The 17,846-nt window shown below is 29.4% G+C and overlaps 1 protein-coding gene across 1 annotated transcript; it reads right to left on the bottom strand.

Annotated features, from left to right (window-relative positions):
• Positions 1-5,889: 5,889 nt before the first annotated feature.
• On the bottom strand, positions 5,890-16,429 carry LOC119689876 (protein FAM107B). Its single transcript, XM_038104806.1, has 3 exons — positions 16,002-16,429; positions 9,108-9,387; positions 5,890-6,455 (listed from the first exon to the last, which is right to left on the bottom strand). Exons 1-3 carry the CDS (start codon positions 16,054-16,056, stop codon positions 6,170-6,172), a joined length of 621 nt encoding a protein of 206 aa, XP_037960734.1. The 5' UTR covers positions 16,057-16,429; the 3' UTR covers positions 5,890-6,169.
• Positions 16,430-17,846: the final 1,417 nt, after the last annotated feature.

Below are 17,846 nucleotides of genomic sequence, written 5' to 3'. Positions count from 1 at the left end.
GATTACCAAAATATACAGAAACATAGGAATAAATGCATTACTCTTCAAGCAGCACTCTCTATTATCCTCACTGCAGAAGTTTTGAAAAACTGCAGGAAAAAAAATCATTAAACATTTTCTCTGTGAATGTCCAGCTTTGGCGTCTAGAAGAAATAGGTTTTTAGGGCAGTTGATTTTTACAGCTTAACAGATTGTTCATCGGTAAAGACGAAATACATATTAAGTTATCTGAATTTGAGGGGAAGATTTAGTCTGTATGTTTTTATTTTAGGATTTCTTGCGAGAATTATGGTAGCAAAACGGCGAAAAATCTTTAATTGAGATCAAGTGAAGGTTATTTGCTGGCTTGCCACTGAAACCAACCAAGCAAGCAAGTTTTTTTTTTGACAACTTATCAGACTGTTAAATAGTAAACATAAAAAATCTATTAAATTATCTATATTTTAAGAGATTGATTTAGTCTGTATGTTTTTATCTTAGCATTTCTAACGAGAATTGTGGTAGCGAAACGGCAAAAAATCGTTAATTGAGGCTAATGGAAGGTTATCTGCCGGATTGCCACTGCAACAGCCAACAATTCCAACAAACGAACCAACCCACCAATCTATCAAACCAATCTACCTACCAACCTAACCACCACCCTACCCACCAACCTACCCGCGTTCTTAAACCATCCTTCAAGAATCCTATGTTAGAGTTTAAAATCAGATTCTGTTTGAAAATTTTCTTTTATATCGATTAGGTCACCTTCTAAAAAGAAGGTACCAAAACGTTAGGAATGTGTTGAACTACAAGTCTTCAAGTAGACTAAATTATGGAATATTTAGTGATAGAAAAAGTAAGTTATTGATTTATTTGTCATCCATATTGTACAAAAAAATATACTGAGGCATTAGACAAACTTTAAAATTAATGTATAACCTTTCAGAGAGTCTGAGTTAAAGAATGAGTTGCACTCTTGGTGATCCTACAAACTTCTTGAATGATGGGTTACCTCTTATATATTATGATTTATTTAAGAGAAAAAATTCAATAATTTTAGGGATAAATCTCAAAAAACCTGTAAGATCGTCATCAGCGCCACTTGCTAGTTAACATAGGTATATGCGAAAATTATATGATCCAATGATTACCTGGCACTGTGCACGACTAATCACAAAAGTAGTGCGTCTCACTTCCAACTCTGCCATGGCGAATGTCTCAGAGCCAATGTACTCGACCACAAAACTGTTTAACCGATTATTTATTTCAGTAACAATTGTTAACGATACACTTTGGTTGTTTATGTTTCGCCAAGTCGAAGTGATTTCAATTGTGGATGAAGTAAGTGATCTCTTTCGAAATGGCATGACTCGGCATGCGGTTGATTAGTATATAAATTTTTTATTTTTTATTTTTAATTATTAATGCGCGCATTTTTCTTTTGTGTTTAGTTTTGAAAATCGCCGTCTTTATTGTACAACACTTAATATACACAAATTTTGTAATGATTTGTAATTTCAAATATAAACAATAAAATAATTAAAAAATAAAAATAGAAAACCAAACGTACTCATATCTCCACACTCTTGTTGGACTGAAATCGACAGAAATCGACTGAAATTGACTAAAATTGACTGAAATCGTCTGAAATACGCGTGAAATATAAAGCGATTCCATTTGGGTTTCTTTCGTGGATTAATGTATGCACACAATTTAGTATTAAAAAAAATTTGTACGTTTCGAAAGTTTAAAGTTTAACGGAAAATACTTAATTTTATTTAAACGAAAGTTTTCAATAATAATTTTTTATTTGTTTAGAGCCGAACGCATGTAGAGAATATGGTATCTAAATTGTTTCATATTGAGTTTTCTTTTAGTTGGAATTTCACTTTTGTAGCTGGAACCCCGGCGTAATTCTCGTCTAATGCGCAGTAAGACTTTGAGTAATCGGCCATAACTAATTAAGAAATATTACAAATATAATTGGCCTCTTCGATATTCGATTTTAATTAAAATCTGTTAAGAACTAATGCTCCATGGTTCATTAATGTCGCTATACCGTCCGTCAATACTGACGGCTGGTTGAACACACAAACTGCAACAATGCATATGACGTACTTACTCCATTCGAAACAATGTCAATGGACATTGACATATCACAGAGCTAATATCTTCAATCTTGTAAAATTATGCGGATTTGTTTCTCAAACTAAATCGAAACAACAATTGTCTTAGTTAACCTGAATACATAACCACAAAGTAGGAAATATCGGCTACGATAGAACCAAGTAAGTTTCAATTGGGATAAATGACGAAGTAAGTGTTTATAGCAGTTGAAAATAATATAATTTTCTTGAGTTCTCAATAACTTTAAATACAAGATAAAAAGTAATAAATTGTTAGAATATAATTCACAGCTGATACTGCGATAAAGAAACTGAATTGTCATTGTATATATTAGGGTTCCAGAGACTGTCCGATCTACGTGTCGGAGCCACTCAACAATTGCAATGATTAAACACCGTTCATTAACAGCAGATCTACATGGGCCATTACCATAACAATAACCTACACTAGGGAAATGTGATGTGCTGATAAACAATAGACCAAAGCACCTACCCTATTTAATAGCAGACAAATAATAAGTAATATTTAATCTGTCATTCTGCTGACAGCAACAGGCTTGAATAAAGTTTTATAAGGTTACCTAATACTAGTAAATAGTAGTACAGTATAACTTTTTTTAAGCATTTTATACACCTGCCATCTACTTCACTTCAATGAAAGTATAGAAAAATATCAAATATTACTTAATTCATTACACCTGAAACATTATTCATTATCAACAATGCAGAATATTAAAAACTGATTATACAGTTTATGTAGTAGTTATGGACTATAAAGTTCAACATTCCTTCCTTTCAATACATTACTAAAACATTTTTCATGTCAATGATAACTAGACAGATACCTGAACAAATTTACCTTTAACGTAATGTTTAGGAATAATACATAAAAATCAAAAGAACAGTGTAAGCTACCTACATCATCATCATCACCAGCGTTACAGCGTAGGGTGAGCTTTAGCTACATCAATCTGCTATCTCCATTCTGCTTGATCAATCACATTACTGAGTCATCTGCTGCGGTCGTCATACGGTGTGAAATGAAGTATTCGCTTTTGTGGTCTATCATCTGGCATTTTTTAGACGTGTCCGATCCATCTCAAGTACTGTGACTTTGCGAATCTTCACCGTTATAAAGTTCCAGTAGCTTTGCGTTTGTGCGTCGACATCTTTTGCATCGTTTGTTGTAGTTCAGACGGATAGGACCATTAATCTTTTTCAGCAATTTCCTTTCAAAAGTTCTGATTTGATTTTCATCTACCGTCCCATATTCGGCACTGTAACATTATACCGCACGGATCATTGCCTTATAGTAGTTTAGTGCTTCTGATCACGATTTTAGATTTAGAGATTTTCATGTGTCTGTAATAACTTCTGTTACTGCCACAATTTTGTTTTGGATACAAATGGTCATGCCATTGTTGCTATTAATGAGGACACCCATATTTGACGCTTTCAACTTCTTTAAAAGTGAATTTACCAACTTGAATGGGCTCTAAAATTCGGTTGTGCGTGTAAACTTACTAGCTATTCCCTTAGATAGTGATAATTTCTATTAATTTATATACTCACAATATAAGCAATAGAAAAATGATGTCAATTCTATTTTGAACTATTAAGAAAATATAATATTAATAACCTCGAGCAGATATAGAAAAAAGAATACGTAGCTCTACAGGACGTATGATAATATTACCTCTTCAGCTCTCAGCGTCATTCTTCACTTATTGTCGACAGGATTACAGATTGAAGACAGTATCTCAATGTAAGTGCTTCAACTTCAACAGAGTTATTGCTTAAAGTCAGACCCTAGGAGCATAACTCCATTTTCGCTACCCTAATTTATTATTTGGCAGTAAACACTATAACCTGAAATTAAATTCCAATAATTCTTTCACGGTTTATCGTGATGTGAATGAAAAAAAGTATTCAATACAGCCAATTGGGACTATCTTATCTATATGGACGGTTCTATGATGGAATGTGGAGTGAATGCATGAATCAGCTTTCTTCTGAACTGAAATCTTTGAATCTACAAAAATAAAACATTGCTATATTTTTAGACAGAGCAATTATTCTCGCGTTGTCCAAACACAGTACTAAGTCAAAGCTAGTGAAACAGTGCAAAACTCAACTGAGGCTAATGAGTAACTAGTGTATAAGTTGATTCCAGGAATGATTTCATTATTGATTTGAATTCCAGGAGAATGAGAAAGGCAATAAAATAAAATGACGGTTGAACTACCTAGAGAAGGATTAGAAGCAACCTCAGCGGGGAAACAAATTTTGATCTCACTAAAATGTGCTCAAAAACATGTTTGTAATTATTTTCTAAGATTAGCAAAACGCAGATGGAAAACTACCAATATACCATGTGCTACGAGTTATCAAAAGTAAACAACCTAATGAACAACATTACAATAGAAATGACAAAACTTTTGTGTTGACTGACCATTGTGCAGGTAGAGTATACTCACTGAAAAATTGGCTGCAATGAAGAAGAGGAATAAGGACCAACTAAAGGCTTTCTGTGCAAATGCCGTGTCCTCGTAAGATTAAGACATGAAAGACTATGGAAGTATGCGAGCTAATGAAACTCGCGAGCATCCCAAACGTCAATTTTTTCAAAGAAAAATATTCAGGTTTGTAGTAACAAAACGGCACCTAGGCGGTACTTGGACGGAAGAGAAAGGACTGTGGGTACTAAAACCACTAAACATGCTGATAAGAGACGTGAACTAAAATATGTTTTTATTTGAATAATAAACGTGAGATTTAGAATTTTATAAACTCTTAAGATTAAGGACTTAATTGAAGTCTACATTTCAAGCAGAAAGCTATCAGATCTGTTTAAACATCTGTTTAAATACTGAATAAGAATAGATGTTATAACGATTTCTTCTATCGATACTACAAACTACATATCGATAGTATCGATACCTAAAACCTATCGATACTAGGTTGCTACATATTTTTATATACAAATAACTATTTTATAAAGAGGTTTTTCGAACAGTAGTGAACTACAACTATAAAAATTCATTTTATATTATTTTAATCAATTGAATTTTTGGCTGACCGTACAGCTGTTTCGAGTATTGCCAAATATCCATCATCAGTGACCTCGGAAATAATTCTGGTATTTAATTATTCGTCTTGGAATCGAACTCATGTCCTGCCTAATTTGAAGCTCAGAGTCAGCGCACCTTAACCAACTGACCCAAAGCTATACTTGACTTTTAGGTTCGCACATTTTTCTGAAGTTATTCTGGAATAACTATTTTATTAATAAAAAAAAAACAAATACACATAATTTTTTTAAGTTTTGCTACAATAAATTTTATTTTAAACTATTTATATATATTATACTAATAATAATAATAATTATAATAATAATAATAATAACTATTAACTCTAAATATTTGTTCTTCCCTGTTTCGAACATCAGACATTGCCATATTAATTTGTCTCCTCTAACGCTTTTTACATTTTAAACTTTATACAATACATTTTTACATTTTACACACATAAAATCTAATAAATTTAAACTTGCATTTGAAACATTTAATTAATTGAATTAAATTAATTAATTGAGTAGATTTTGTTTTTGCTATAATTAATTATACTTTGCTATATTGGCTTAAGATCAATTAAATTTTAATTCATTTAAACTCATGCTTTTGTTGCTATTATGTTAAAAACGCATAATACATATATAAAATACAAGCTTTTATAAAAAAATAATATAAAAATATATTTTTTTTATGTTGTTGTTGTGTAAAATCATTAAACCTTAATCTTTTTAAAATAATCATAATGATAACGAAAAAGTATGTCAGTATGTCATAGTCAAAAATATACAATTAATATCAAGAACCCACAGAAATGTGTGTGCAGTACAAACATATAAAAAATAGAAATAATATAAAAAAATAAAAAATTAAAACAATTTATAACCAATAGGACGAAAAACAACTCATAAAAAAAATTAATAAATATTAGTTAAACGTAATTGTGACCTCGAAGAGGTCTGACCGATCAAGAGATCGGCTATTGGTAATCTATTTTAATTCAGTGCGTTGACCCGTGCGCAGTTTGGCGCGTACATTCAAATATTCTGGATTGACGTATTGCTTCTCGTCCTCATCTATATCCACAGAACTATTGCTGTGGTTATCGTGGCACGCATGTTTCTGAGCACGTTCCATTATCACACGATTTAGTTCACTTTTTAGGCCAACAGTCGGCGACTGGTCCTCGCGCGTTTGATTGTGTTGTTGTTGGCGTTCTTTTTGTTTTTCATAGGCACGTTGCAGTTCGGTCTTCTGATTAAGAACACTCTTTCCACTATAAAAGAAAAAAAAATTGATTATTATTCTTAGTAAGAACTAATAATCCTTGTATACTTAAGATACATAGCATATATGATTTCATAAATAAAAGGGTGTGGTGTAAATCGTATATCGCATTAGAAACTACACATAATAAATATTTATTTTTCCTCTCGCTAAGAAGTAAGTGTTACTATAACAGCTAAAAATATATTATATATATGGTTTTATAAAAAAAAGGAGTACCCTAAAGATCACTAGAAAGAACATAGTCGAAATGTTGGCGTAAATAAAAATTTTTTTGAAAAAGTGTATTATTCTACAGTTTACCAATTATCCCGTCACAAAAACAAAATTATTGATACAAATTTTGATCAATATAACAATAAATTAATAAAACAGGAGAAAAAGTTAAATTACATGGATAAGTCTAAGGTTAAAACTCTACACAATAGTGTTTAATGAGGCAAGAGACTCAAAAATTCGTGCAGTGTATAATGTAATACATGTTATACATAATATATTAAAAAACATATATATTATAAAATAATAATATATTATAACATTATATTATAATAAAACAGATTATATATAATAATATACATCTCACATATATAATATATATTACAATATATAATTTAATATATAGTGTATAGTATATATTAAATAATTTATATATTATGTATTATAAAATATACGCTAGAAACTAATGATGTATTCAGTATTATTCTAAAAGGAATATTTAAATTTATAACAAAATTAAATTGTCAAGAATATTTTATATTAAATTAAAATTAATAAAATAGTCTAGATTAATTGATTAATGATAAGATTTTAATAAATATTAATTTCCGCCTCAATATGACTAAAACTATGCTTGTATAAATAATTACCGCGTTTATAATATATAAATTACATAGATCAGATTAGGTTAAACTAGATAGCTATACCAGAAATGGCTATGAGGCATAGCCATATGTTGATTTTTCTCATAAAAGTGAAGGAAACATCGGAGATAGTATAAAGCAAACTAATCGGCATATAAGAATATGTACACAAAGCATACGTATAAAAAGAAGATATATGAGAATTAGACATTTACGAAGAAAACATATATGACATATAAGAAGAAGTCTAATTATTTTTATTAATCTCATCGATATACATTGATATAGCGATATTCGTTCGGCTATATGCTTGTTTCAAAAACAAGTAGTCTCTGACTTGAACATTCTATCTTAAAAGACTCTTAATTATAAGTTTTGATAAATCAAATTTTTGAGAATAAAGCTTGAATATTAAATGAATATAACTGCAGGTAAGGCAATTCATGTTTTTATCGTTAATTTTTATTGTACGCTCGCTATCAGTATCTTTGGTAAGAAATTTATTTGGTCATTCACTATATATCTGATGTTTACCATTGTGGTCCAATCTAGAGGTATCAGTCTTTCTCAAATAGCAAAAACTTTATTCACTTGGTATACTGTAGAAGTAACTTTAAAGACAGAATATGATAGTGTAGTCAATAGGAAATTTGGTGACCTTGTGTCGATTATTTTTTAATAATATTTTTAGGGATATTTTGATTATTCAAACACGTCCGTTTGATTATGGATTTCGCTTGATTTCAATATTCTTTATTTATTTCTAGACTATCTTTTATGTTGACCTAGCAGGGTTTTTATGATCTCAAATTTTAAAATTCTAAACTCATCACATTAATTGCGATAATAAAGAAACTACACCTGCCATCTAGCGAAACCTAATACATGCAATTTTCAGATTAAACCACACAAACTACATTAAATTGATTTTTAACTTCCGTTTTCACAAAAAACTAAATTTTAATATAAACTACTGTTTTCAATAGAGTGATTGTTATAGAAGAGTAGTTAAACATAACAACAAAAATTTTTTATTATTTTTAATTAATTGAATTTTTGGTGACCATACAGCTGTTTCTGTAGTCTGTTCACACAAACTACGATTAAAAATACAACTTGATGTTTGATTACTGCTTTTTTTCATGTATAAATATGCAACTGTAAAGCCCGATATCTTAAGAGCTAGATTATATAGATATATATCTAATCGGATATCTATAATCGGATATCTATAGATATCTATAAATCTAATCGGAACGTCTATTATACCGAACTCATGTCACTTTCTTTTCTTTATCACTTCTAAAGAAGTTATTGATCAGATTTAATTTTAATATAAGAACTATATAAACTTGTTAATAAACACTCGAGAATCTTGTGTGTAAGGTACTATAGGTTTGGTGATGCCAATGCTAACTCCCAAAATTCTATAGTTTACTTAAAAACTATTAGTAATAGCATATATTTTCAATTCAACACTGTGATGTTTTTTTAACTTCTTATTCAGTAGTAATCATATATATTTATTAATTTTATTTAATTATTTTCTTTATATTTTAATTATTTTTGTGGTAAAGAATATAAGTGTGTCTATTATTATTTAACCTTAACACTATGCCGGTAGATAATGTGTTAGATATTTGTTACTAATATTTATGCATAGACATATGTCTATGCATACAAGTCTAAGATTTAACTAATTTACGTTTTACACTATTTATAAAATTTATAATATTTAAATGATATTATTTATAAATATTAAATATATTGAATTCACATACACTTTGTTATTGAATTTTAATTCACGATGTAATTGTTTCCGATCCGATGACTCAAGACATGGATTGATCAACTTCTTTGGTAATATTAAACCATCGGCGTCTGTTTGTACTCCCGGCGGTGGCGAAGACATCATCATCTTATTTGTACTTCCGTTCTGTTCGGCAGAATGTTTTAATCTGTCCGTGTATAAACTGTGACTGGATCCACCACTATTAGCAGATTTTAGTGCTGATGATGTCTGTTGTTTAGTATCTGTTGAACTATCTATTGAATCTGTGCCTACAACAAACAAACAAACAAACAGACGTTTTTATTTCAAATAATAACAATAATATTAACGATAAATATAACACTAACAATAACAATAACAATAAGAAGAATAATGATAATGATAATACTTTGTGGAAAGAAAATAGTGTAGAAAAAAAAAGCGGAAAGAAATCAATAACAAAAAGTCAATGATTTATAACAAAAGACGGAAACTGATGAGGAGGCAAAGAGCAAAGAGGAAAGAAGAGGCAACAATTCGTAGACAACAAAGATCTTCTTAAATATTAAATTTAAACTTCTTTTACGCTGGGTGTTTTGTTATCTATCCATATAAAATTTTTTTTTGTATTTTCCAATGAATTTATCCAGCTTTGCTAGAAGCAGCATATGACTGCACATTTTTGAGACACAAAAGCAAAAGTTAATTGGCCAATATCAAGTGTATCTGCTATAAGAGGTACAACAGAATACCACGAATAGTTTGAATTCGACTAGTGACAGGCACGCACTTTTAGATTGTGCTAGCACTGCACCCAACCATACGACAAAGGCTATATCATAAGCCATACCAAACCATCATCTTCCACACACAATCATATATTCTATAATTGTGCAGAATTCTAAATTCCATAAAATTCAAGTAAAAGCATAAAAGTCTTCAAGAAAAAGTAGCAAAACGTGGATTAAGGTTACGAGCACCATTGGAATTTAAACTTTTTGTTTACTTGTCTTTTGCTTCTTCTTGCTATTGTCATACCTCAGTATTCCATCGTCTGTCTACCCATACACCTATCTGTCCATTTGTCTGTCATAATTTTGAAACTGCTGAAATGCCACAAACTGAGTAGTCTCAATTTAGTTTATTTTTTTTTTCTTTTCTGTATTATTGTATGTTATGGGCCTAAATCGTCTTTTCGTTCAGTCTTTTCGTTGAAAGACGACGTCTTAACCCAAGAACATTAAACTTCCGAACAAACGAACCACTTTCTTTTTCAACAGAAAGAAAGGCAAAAATACACGTCCGCACTTGAATGGACAATACGTGTAAGAAGAGCTATAAGGCGACTTGACAAGTTGACTAGTTGACAACTTGACTGTTTGACTACCTGTCTATTTGATTATCTGACTGCATGGCTGTTCAACTCTTTACGCTAAATTATCGTATTAACCCATATTTTCGCGCATTAACAATTTTTACCGTCCGTACCGCAGAGGTAGGTAGCGGCAAAAAAGCGGGCAAAAATACTTAATTGTTGAACGAATTTTAACTAGTAAATTCGTTAACGTGGTCAAATAAATGCAAATTATGTTAACATAAGACATTAAAATAATAATAAAAATATAAAAAAAATTCAAAAATTAACAAAAAATTATTTCTTTTTCAAATTATTTAAATTTTGCTTTGAGGCTTCGATTTTTTTTTTTTTTTGGTTTATTTCGTTTTTGCATATCTATTACATGTTTTTCGTTTTAAAAGTCATTTTTTTAATTTTAATAATTTCTGAGTGAATATCTTCTTGGCAGTAAAAAAATTAAAAAATTTTTTTTCTTTAAATTTTTACCACATTTAGTCATAATGACCCGTGAATGTGCACATCATAGCCTGCAAACGGCTTCGAAACGGTCAAGGTAAATTAACTTTTTACTCACATTTTGTGCATGCAAATAATTTAAGATTTAAAAAACATTTTGGCAAAAAATAAAGTGTTTACTTAAATGACTAGAAATTACTCCTAAAATGAAAAAAATGATGTCAATATATTCTTCACTATAATTTTAATACATAAAAGTACTAATATTTGAATAATTAGAATGATTGAGCAGTTCAGCGATTTATAAGTGGAAAACCATTAGAAATAATGTTCCTGAAAATCTTCATAAACTACATATTTATTGTAATAAATACAAAGAATATCCAACTGTAGAATCAAAGATTTGCCCAGAACTGTATAAAGATGTTAAATGATTTTGAAAATAAGTTCTACCTTCTGCTCAAAAAGTATCCGAATTTTGTTGTTTGTTAACTACTCCTTAAGTAATAGACCTTTTTCAAAATTTTTTTTTTATTATGTTGGTACACCCTTTCTTGACATACGGTACAAATTTGAGCGCCATCTGTCAATTAGTTTGTTTACAGCAGCTGTTAATGTGAGACTACCTCAAGTGCATTTAGCGATTTTTATTATGGACAATTCTTGTTACCTCATTGTTATCGCTCAGCCACCATATTCGCCAGATCTGGATCCGTGCGACTTTTTCCTGTTCCCCAAACTCAAATTGCCCTTTCGTGGTAAGCGTTTTGAGTCGATTGAATCGGTAAAAGAGAAGGAATTCGCTGAAGGAACTAAAAGCCATACCTTCACGGGCCTACGAAAAGTGTATGGAAAATTGGGTTGGCATATGTGTATGGCTTTAGAAGGAGCATATTTTAAAGGAGATAAAATAAATTTGAAATAAAATTTAAATTTATGTGTTTTATTTACAAAATCCGAGTACTTTTTGAGCAGAAGATACATATCGCAACTGTATGGCAAAATATATCAATTTGCTATTATATATAATAGGATATAATAAACCACTGTTTTTTGAATCCAAGTTGGGAAGAACATTTGAGCGTATGAAGAGTTTAGTGACTCCAAAACATATATTAAAGGAACCATTTTAAAAGCAGCTAATTTGTCATCATGAAAAATTATGTCCCTTAGTCGGATTAGTGTGTTTCTCCAAGTCCGATTTCTTTGATAAAAGACAGTATAGAGTCTATCATTCTAAATCTTGAATCCCTCTGTTTCCTAAAACACCCCCCTAGGTGTTTCTTCTGTTTGTGTATCAATGCCGAGCACTTCCCTAGTACATGATATGTGGTTTCTCTCTCTTCTCTACAGTATCTGCAGTCTGCGTTGGGTTGGATTTTGTTAGCTATGTTAGGTGAATTTGCAATCTTCAGTAACCAGTTAGTAACTCCGCAATAATTCTTATTCTATAATTTTTATTCTTATTCTTTGTTAGGTGATTATCCAATATTCAGTACCCAGTTAGTAATCTCGCAATAATTCTTAGGTTATTCTTTATTTGTTCTATGTAATTCGTGAAGCATTTTAGGTTGTAAGTCGATAAAAGTATTTTAGATTGTGATAGTCTTGGTAGCTTTTCTCAATAGAGTTCTTTTTCTTTTTCCTCTGTGCTGTTCAAAAGAATGGATAGAGTTCTTTAGAGAGGCCAAGGTTCATACTGGACTGTCGTGCCATATAAGAAGAAGACTTTCCATCCAAAAATATTAAAAAATAAGCGAAAATAATATCGATTAATATCAATAGAGTATCAATCGATTCTTTCGGAGTTTTGTAAATATAATTGAAAAAAAATTAATGCTTATAAATCAAAAAAAAGAAACATCAAACATACAAAATTTGGATAGACAATTAAAATTAATTTAAAAAAATAAAAAACATTGAAAATAATATTAATAACATAATTTTTTATATTTATAAAATATTTCTACCAATATTTCGCTTTACAACGTAATTATATTTTAAACAGTTCAATTCTATATGATAGCTTATAGTATATATATATTAACAATGAAATTATAAGCACGGCTTCTGAATAAAACAGCTTATATACGATTTAATATATTAAAAGTGTTATTAAATAGCAATTATGTGCCATCAATATGCAGTATTTTTTGACAAAATTCAGAAATTAATTTTAATATTACTAGAATGGATTGATTTTAAATGGTTAATATACATATGTTGGAGAATAATGGAGAAATACAGTGACACCTCTTATAAAGTGATTAGCCAATTTTTGACCATTAAAAAGTATGTTAATGTTTTATCGTAAGGATTTAAATTATTTAAAATATTACTTTATTTCTAAAAATATTATCTACGGCAAATTATATGTGTCCATTCAACAGCGTCGTCCTTTAAAACAGTTTTTATTGCATGAAATTAAATATATTTTATAGCATTTTATCTCGTGACTCCTTAAACTAGACAAGGTTTATGAAAATAAATAAAAAAATTATTTTAAAAACTATTTATAGAAAAATATGTATTATAATGTATACAGATAAACCCTGTGGATCACGATTAATCAATACCACATTCTTTAAAACTGTGTTGTTCGAACCTACAAAAAAAAGACGTCACATCTTAAGTTTTTTAAAATATTAAATTTTTTCCAAAACAATTATTCAAAAATCGTTTCGTGTGAATCGTGGGAAGGTATCCATCCATATTCTTCGAAAGTGGTGTTCTTCATTTACAGTGTTGTTTAGGATTTAACTGTACTCGTACACTATTACTCATCAGAACAAACAAAACCAAAACATTCAAAACATTCAAAATTGCAGTGACTATCACAACATCAAGAATAGATTACGCTTAAATGGTTGTTTGAAAGACCGCACATTCAGTGTTGAGATCACCTATGATCATATAATTATATAAATGAAAATGTAATGGACCATGTTCAACCTCAAATGGAAATGTAAGAAGCTGTGAACAAAAGTCACATCACTATTTAAAATGCATGAAAAGTATTATTTCCGCATTTGCGACTTTGGCACCTACGGTTCGGATATGCAAACTTTTAAGAGTTGAAATTGTCAAATTATATATGCATAAAATTTTACAAGATTCTTTTCTATGAATATTTATGATTACAAACAGAATTATATATGTTTTTCTTTTATGCTTTAAGAAAGGACTCTTGAAACCAGGATCAGGATCAACTCAAATGGGCTATTTTTTTGCAAGATTTCGTATTTGGACAATCACTTAAAGTGATTAAAAGAAAATCAGTAAAGATCTTCAGATGTATCAAAATATTATTTTAAGAAGATTTCTAAAGGCTACATGATATGTGAAAAACAAGGAAACAAGGAAATAACTTCATACCTTAAATACGATTTCAGCCAGTAATCAGATCTTTACAGTTTGATAGTATGGATAATCTCAACTCTTTCCTAAGATATGATTTTAGTGAGTTCAAATCTTGCCATAAAAAAAAACTAAATTCAACAATACTTCAAAACATTCTGTTAAAATTAGGAAATCTTCAACTTCATTAGTGATTCATATAATATAATCTCCCACATAATAGAGTATAATTGTTAAAGTCACTAATTCGAGGAACTTAAAATACGACAAGACAAAAATCATAGCTTAATGTTTGACAGTAAAAAAAGCATTTGCTGACTCATTAGATAAACACTTTTTTCTTAGTATGGATATAGATGACGACATAATAGCACTAAAACTAATTAAAGGTGAAACTGAAAATAAAATCAAAAAATTTTAATTTTTTGTCAATCGATTACTTATGTTTGCCATAAGAATCATTTTTGTTTATTGCTATATAGTATACTACATAGACAAGCATATATCATATATACATAACGTATTTGATGATAGACAGACCATATAAGGACTACTGTCTTGACTGACTTTGATTGTAGTTTGATTTGAGGTTAAAATGATTAAAAAAAATAACATAAAATATGGAGGAATATGCTTTGGCTTTTATGGTTTCAAAGAATTTAAACAATTTATTACAGAAAATTTCACTGAAATGTGAAATACAGAAATTTCTTTATTTGAAAGAAAATGCCTAAATAAACTGTCATTCATAAATTCACAAATTAAGCTTAGGGGTATATAAAGTATTTAATATTCTATTTGATACTATATGTAAATGCATCTGATCACATGATTAAACCAATGCTTCGATAGATTCAATAGATTGTACTTTGGTTTTACTGAATTCTTGCAATCACATTCCGCTTTTTTTTAAATTTTAAAATAAATAATCGCCTCCTCATATTGGAATTTCTCATCGACATTCGAATCCGCAAAATGTGGACATCTCTTATAACTCTTATATATACTATACTATAGGCTGATTAGATTTAAAAGGCACGTATTCATGTGAATACCAACACTAAAACTCAGAGACAACTGTTGCCTATTCTGATGCCCTCAAAGTTGCAAGAAGGAGGAGAGCTGTGTAGTATCTAAAATACTAGTGCGTATAGGGTATGTGATACAGAAATATTCACACGAGCCAGTTTTTTGCCATCGTTGTTATAATACAATAAACTATGTTTTAAGAGAGCAATCGCTCAAAATATATATAAAGTCAGTGCTCTAAAGAGACATAGTTTGCTAGATACAAAACTAAGACAGAATCTAATTGATACTGTTAATGATACTGATAATTGACACTGATAATTGATAATGATTATTGTTACTGAGACAAAATATTTATTATGATCGGGTGTATTCCTCGTAGGTAGACAGTTAGGTTATGAGACTTTCTTTTTTCAAGAACTTTGCAGAATTGTTATTATTTGTGAGTACGACTTAATAAGTATTATTATTTTTTAATACTGAATGTTATATGATGCGTATAATTAGAGAGATTAATAGTTTTGAAACTATACTGTTATCATCGATATCCGTTACACTTTTAATTAATAATGTGAAACATATAATTATTAAGTATTGGATTATTTATATAAATTTCTGTTTGACTGTTATCTTTTTTTACACACATATAATATTTTTCAATAAATTATTTATATCTAAAAGTCAATTAAACTCACTTAAACTTACTTTCGAAAATTTGCATACGAGTCAAAATACTCGCGGATATATTTAGCCGACTCATTCTGACGTATTGAAACCGATTTGAAGATGGACTTTATAGACTAAGACCGCACCGGAAAATGCGTATATAAACTATTAGTATCCGATAAAAATGCAATATGGAAGTGTATTGAATCGCATTTAAACGATTCCAAATGCGGAAGACGAGGCAAAGTTGCGTTTGTTGTTTTCAATGTAAATCGATCGAACTAACTAAATTAAGAAACAAGTTTAATTGCATTTGAAAATGTTAAGAAAAAACTGAACAGAAAAAGTGCTGTATACGATTTTCTGTTTTTATATCATGCATGTGCTTTATTGTTTATTTTGTACCCCGTACGAGAACGTTTAACAGGCAAAACACTACTACAATTTCCAATTATGAAAAAAACTATTTCAGCTGTTTTGCTCTGACAACACTTCTATGACTAGTTGGCACTGTCTGTCCAAAAGTCCGTCTTTGGTAATTATATACTGATATGCACATGTGCATGCTCATCAACAGAAGCTCAATGCACCCACCGCACACCGTATCCGAGAAGTGACCTATAAAATACCGAACGGAATTATATCAAAGAAAGCATGGAAATGCCAAATGCTCCTTTTTTGTGAGCGAACCGAACCGAACCGACCCTACAATAAGCACCACTGCAGTTGCATTTCTATCTTTAGTGCTCCTTTTCTATTATTATTATTTCTATTTTTCTTTTTTGTCTGTAGAAATATTTTATACTGGACGGACGTCACTGGAATGTTGTGCACTATTGCCGGCTCGAAATATGTTCGCTTACTGCATTGAGGCATCTCTGTGCTTCTAGGTTATGGTTGTGCTCGATTATGCGAACTATGCTTGCGCATATGAAAGGTGGCGGTGTGAGTGTGAAAAAACAATGGTAAAAAAATCAATAGTCAAAAGTATAGAATTCCAAAAACAAAGCACCTTTTGCTGGCTGCACCGATGCCATTTCAAGTGGGTGGCTTGAGTTGAAGGTTCACTTGATAGTTGATGGGTATACTAAATTTGTTGTCCTACTTTCATACTAGCAGTGCATATATATAGATAGATATGTATCGTAACGACGTATTATCATCTTTTAATCTCTGTAGAAAGTAAAAGGGATTTTGAAAGAAAAAAATGTTGCACGTTATGCATATAAAATGGTTGAATAATCAAAATAATAAAATATTATTTTTAAAAATATATAAAAAATATATATATAAAAATTTAAAAAAAAATATATATAAAATATATAAAAAAAATATATAAAAAAAATATATAAAAAAAATATATATAAAAAATATAAAAAAAAATATATAAAAAATATAAAAAAAAATATATAAAAAATATTTAAAAAAAATATATAAAAGATATAAAAAAAAATATATAAAAAATATAAAAAAAAATATAATAAATATATATATATATAAATGGTAAAAAAAATATAAAAACAGTAAAAAAAATATATAAAAATGTAAAAATAAAAAATACAAAAAATGTTAAAAATATATATATATAAAAATGTAAAAAAATATATATAAAAATGTAAAAAAAATATATATATATAAAACTGAATTAAAAAATTAAAGTGGAACAGCATTGACAAATAATTTAAGAAATTATAAATAATTCTTAATTAAAAATGGTTCGTAAAATAAATCTTCCTAAAATAAAATCATGAGATAAAAAATAAGTACAATATTTAATTTGAATTTTAGAATAATGAGCAAGGTTCTTACTTTAATGGTCACCCGATTTAAAAACGAATTTAAGTAAAGTCGGCTATACTGAGCAACTTCTGTCTATCATTAATA

Source organism: Teleopsis dalmanni, chromosome X, assembly GCF_002237135.1.
Source record: "Teleopsis dalmanni isolate 2A chromosome X, ASM223713v2, whole genome shotgun sequence".
NCBI classification, from domain to species: Eukaryota; Metazoa; Arthropoda; class Insecta; order Diptera; family Diopsidae; genus Teleopsis; species Teleopsis dalmanni.
This window is presented reverse-complemented; position numbering and strand designations above follow the sequence as displayed.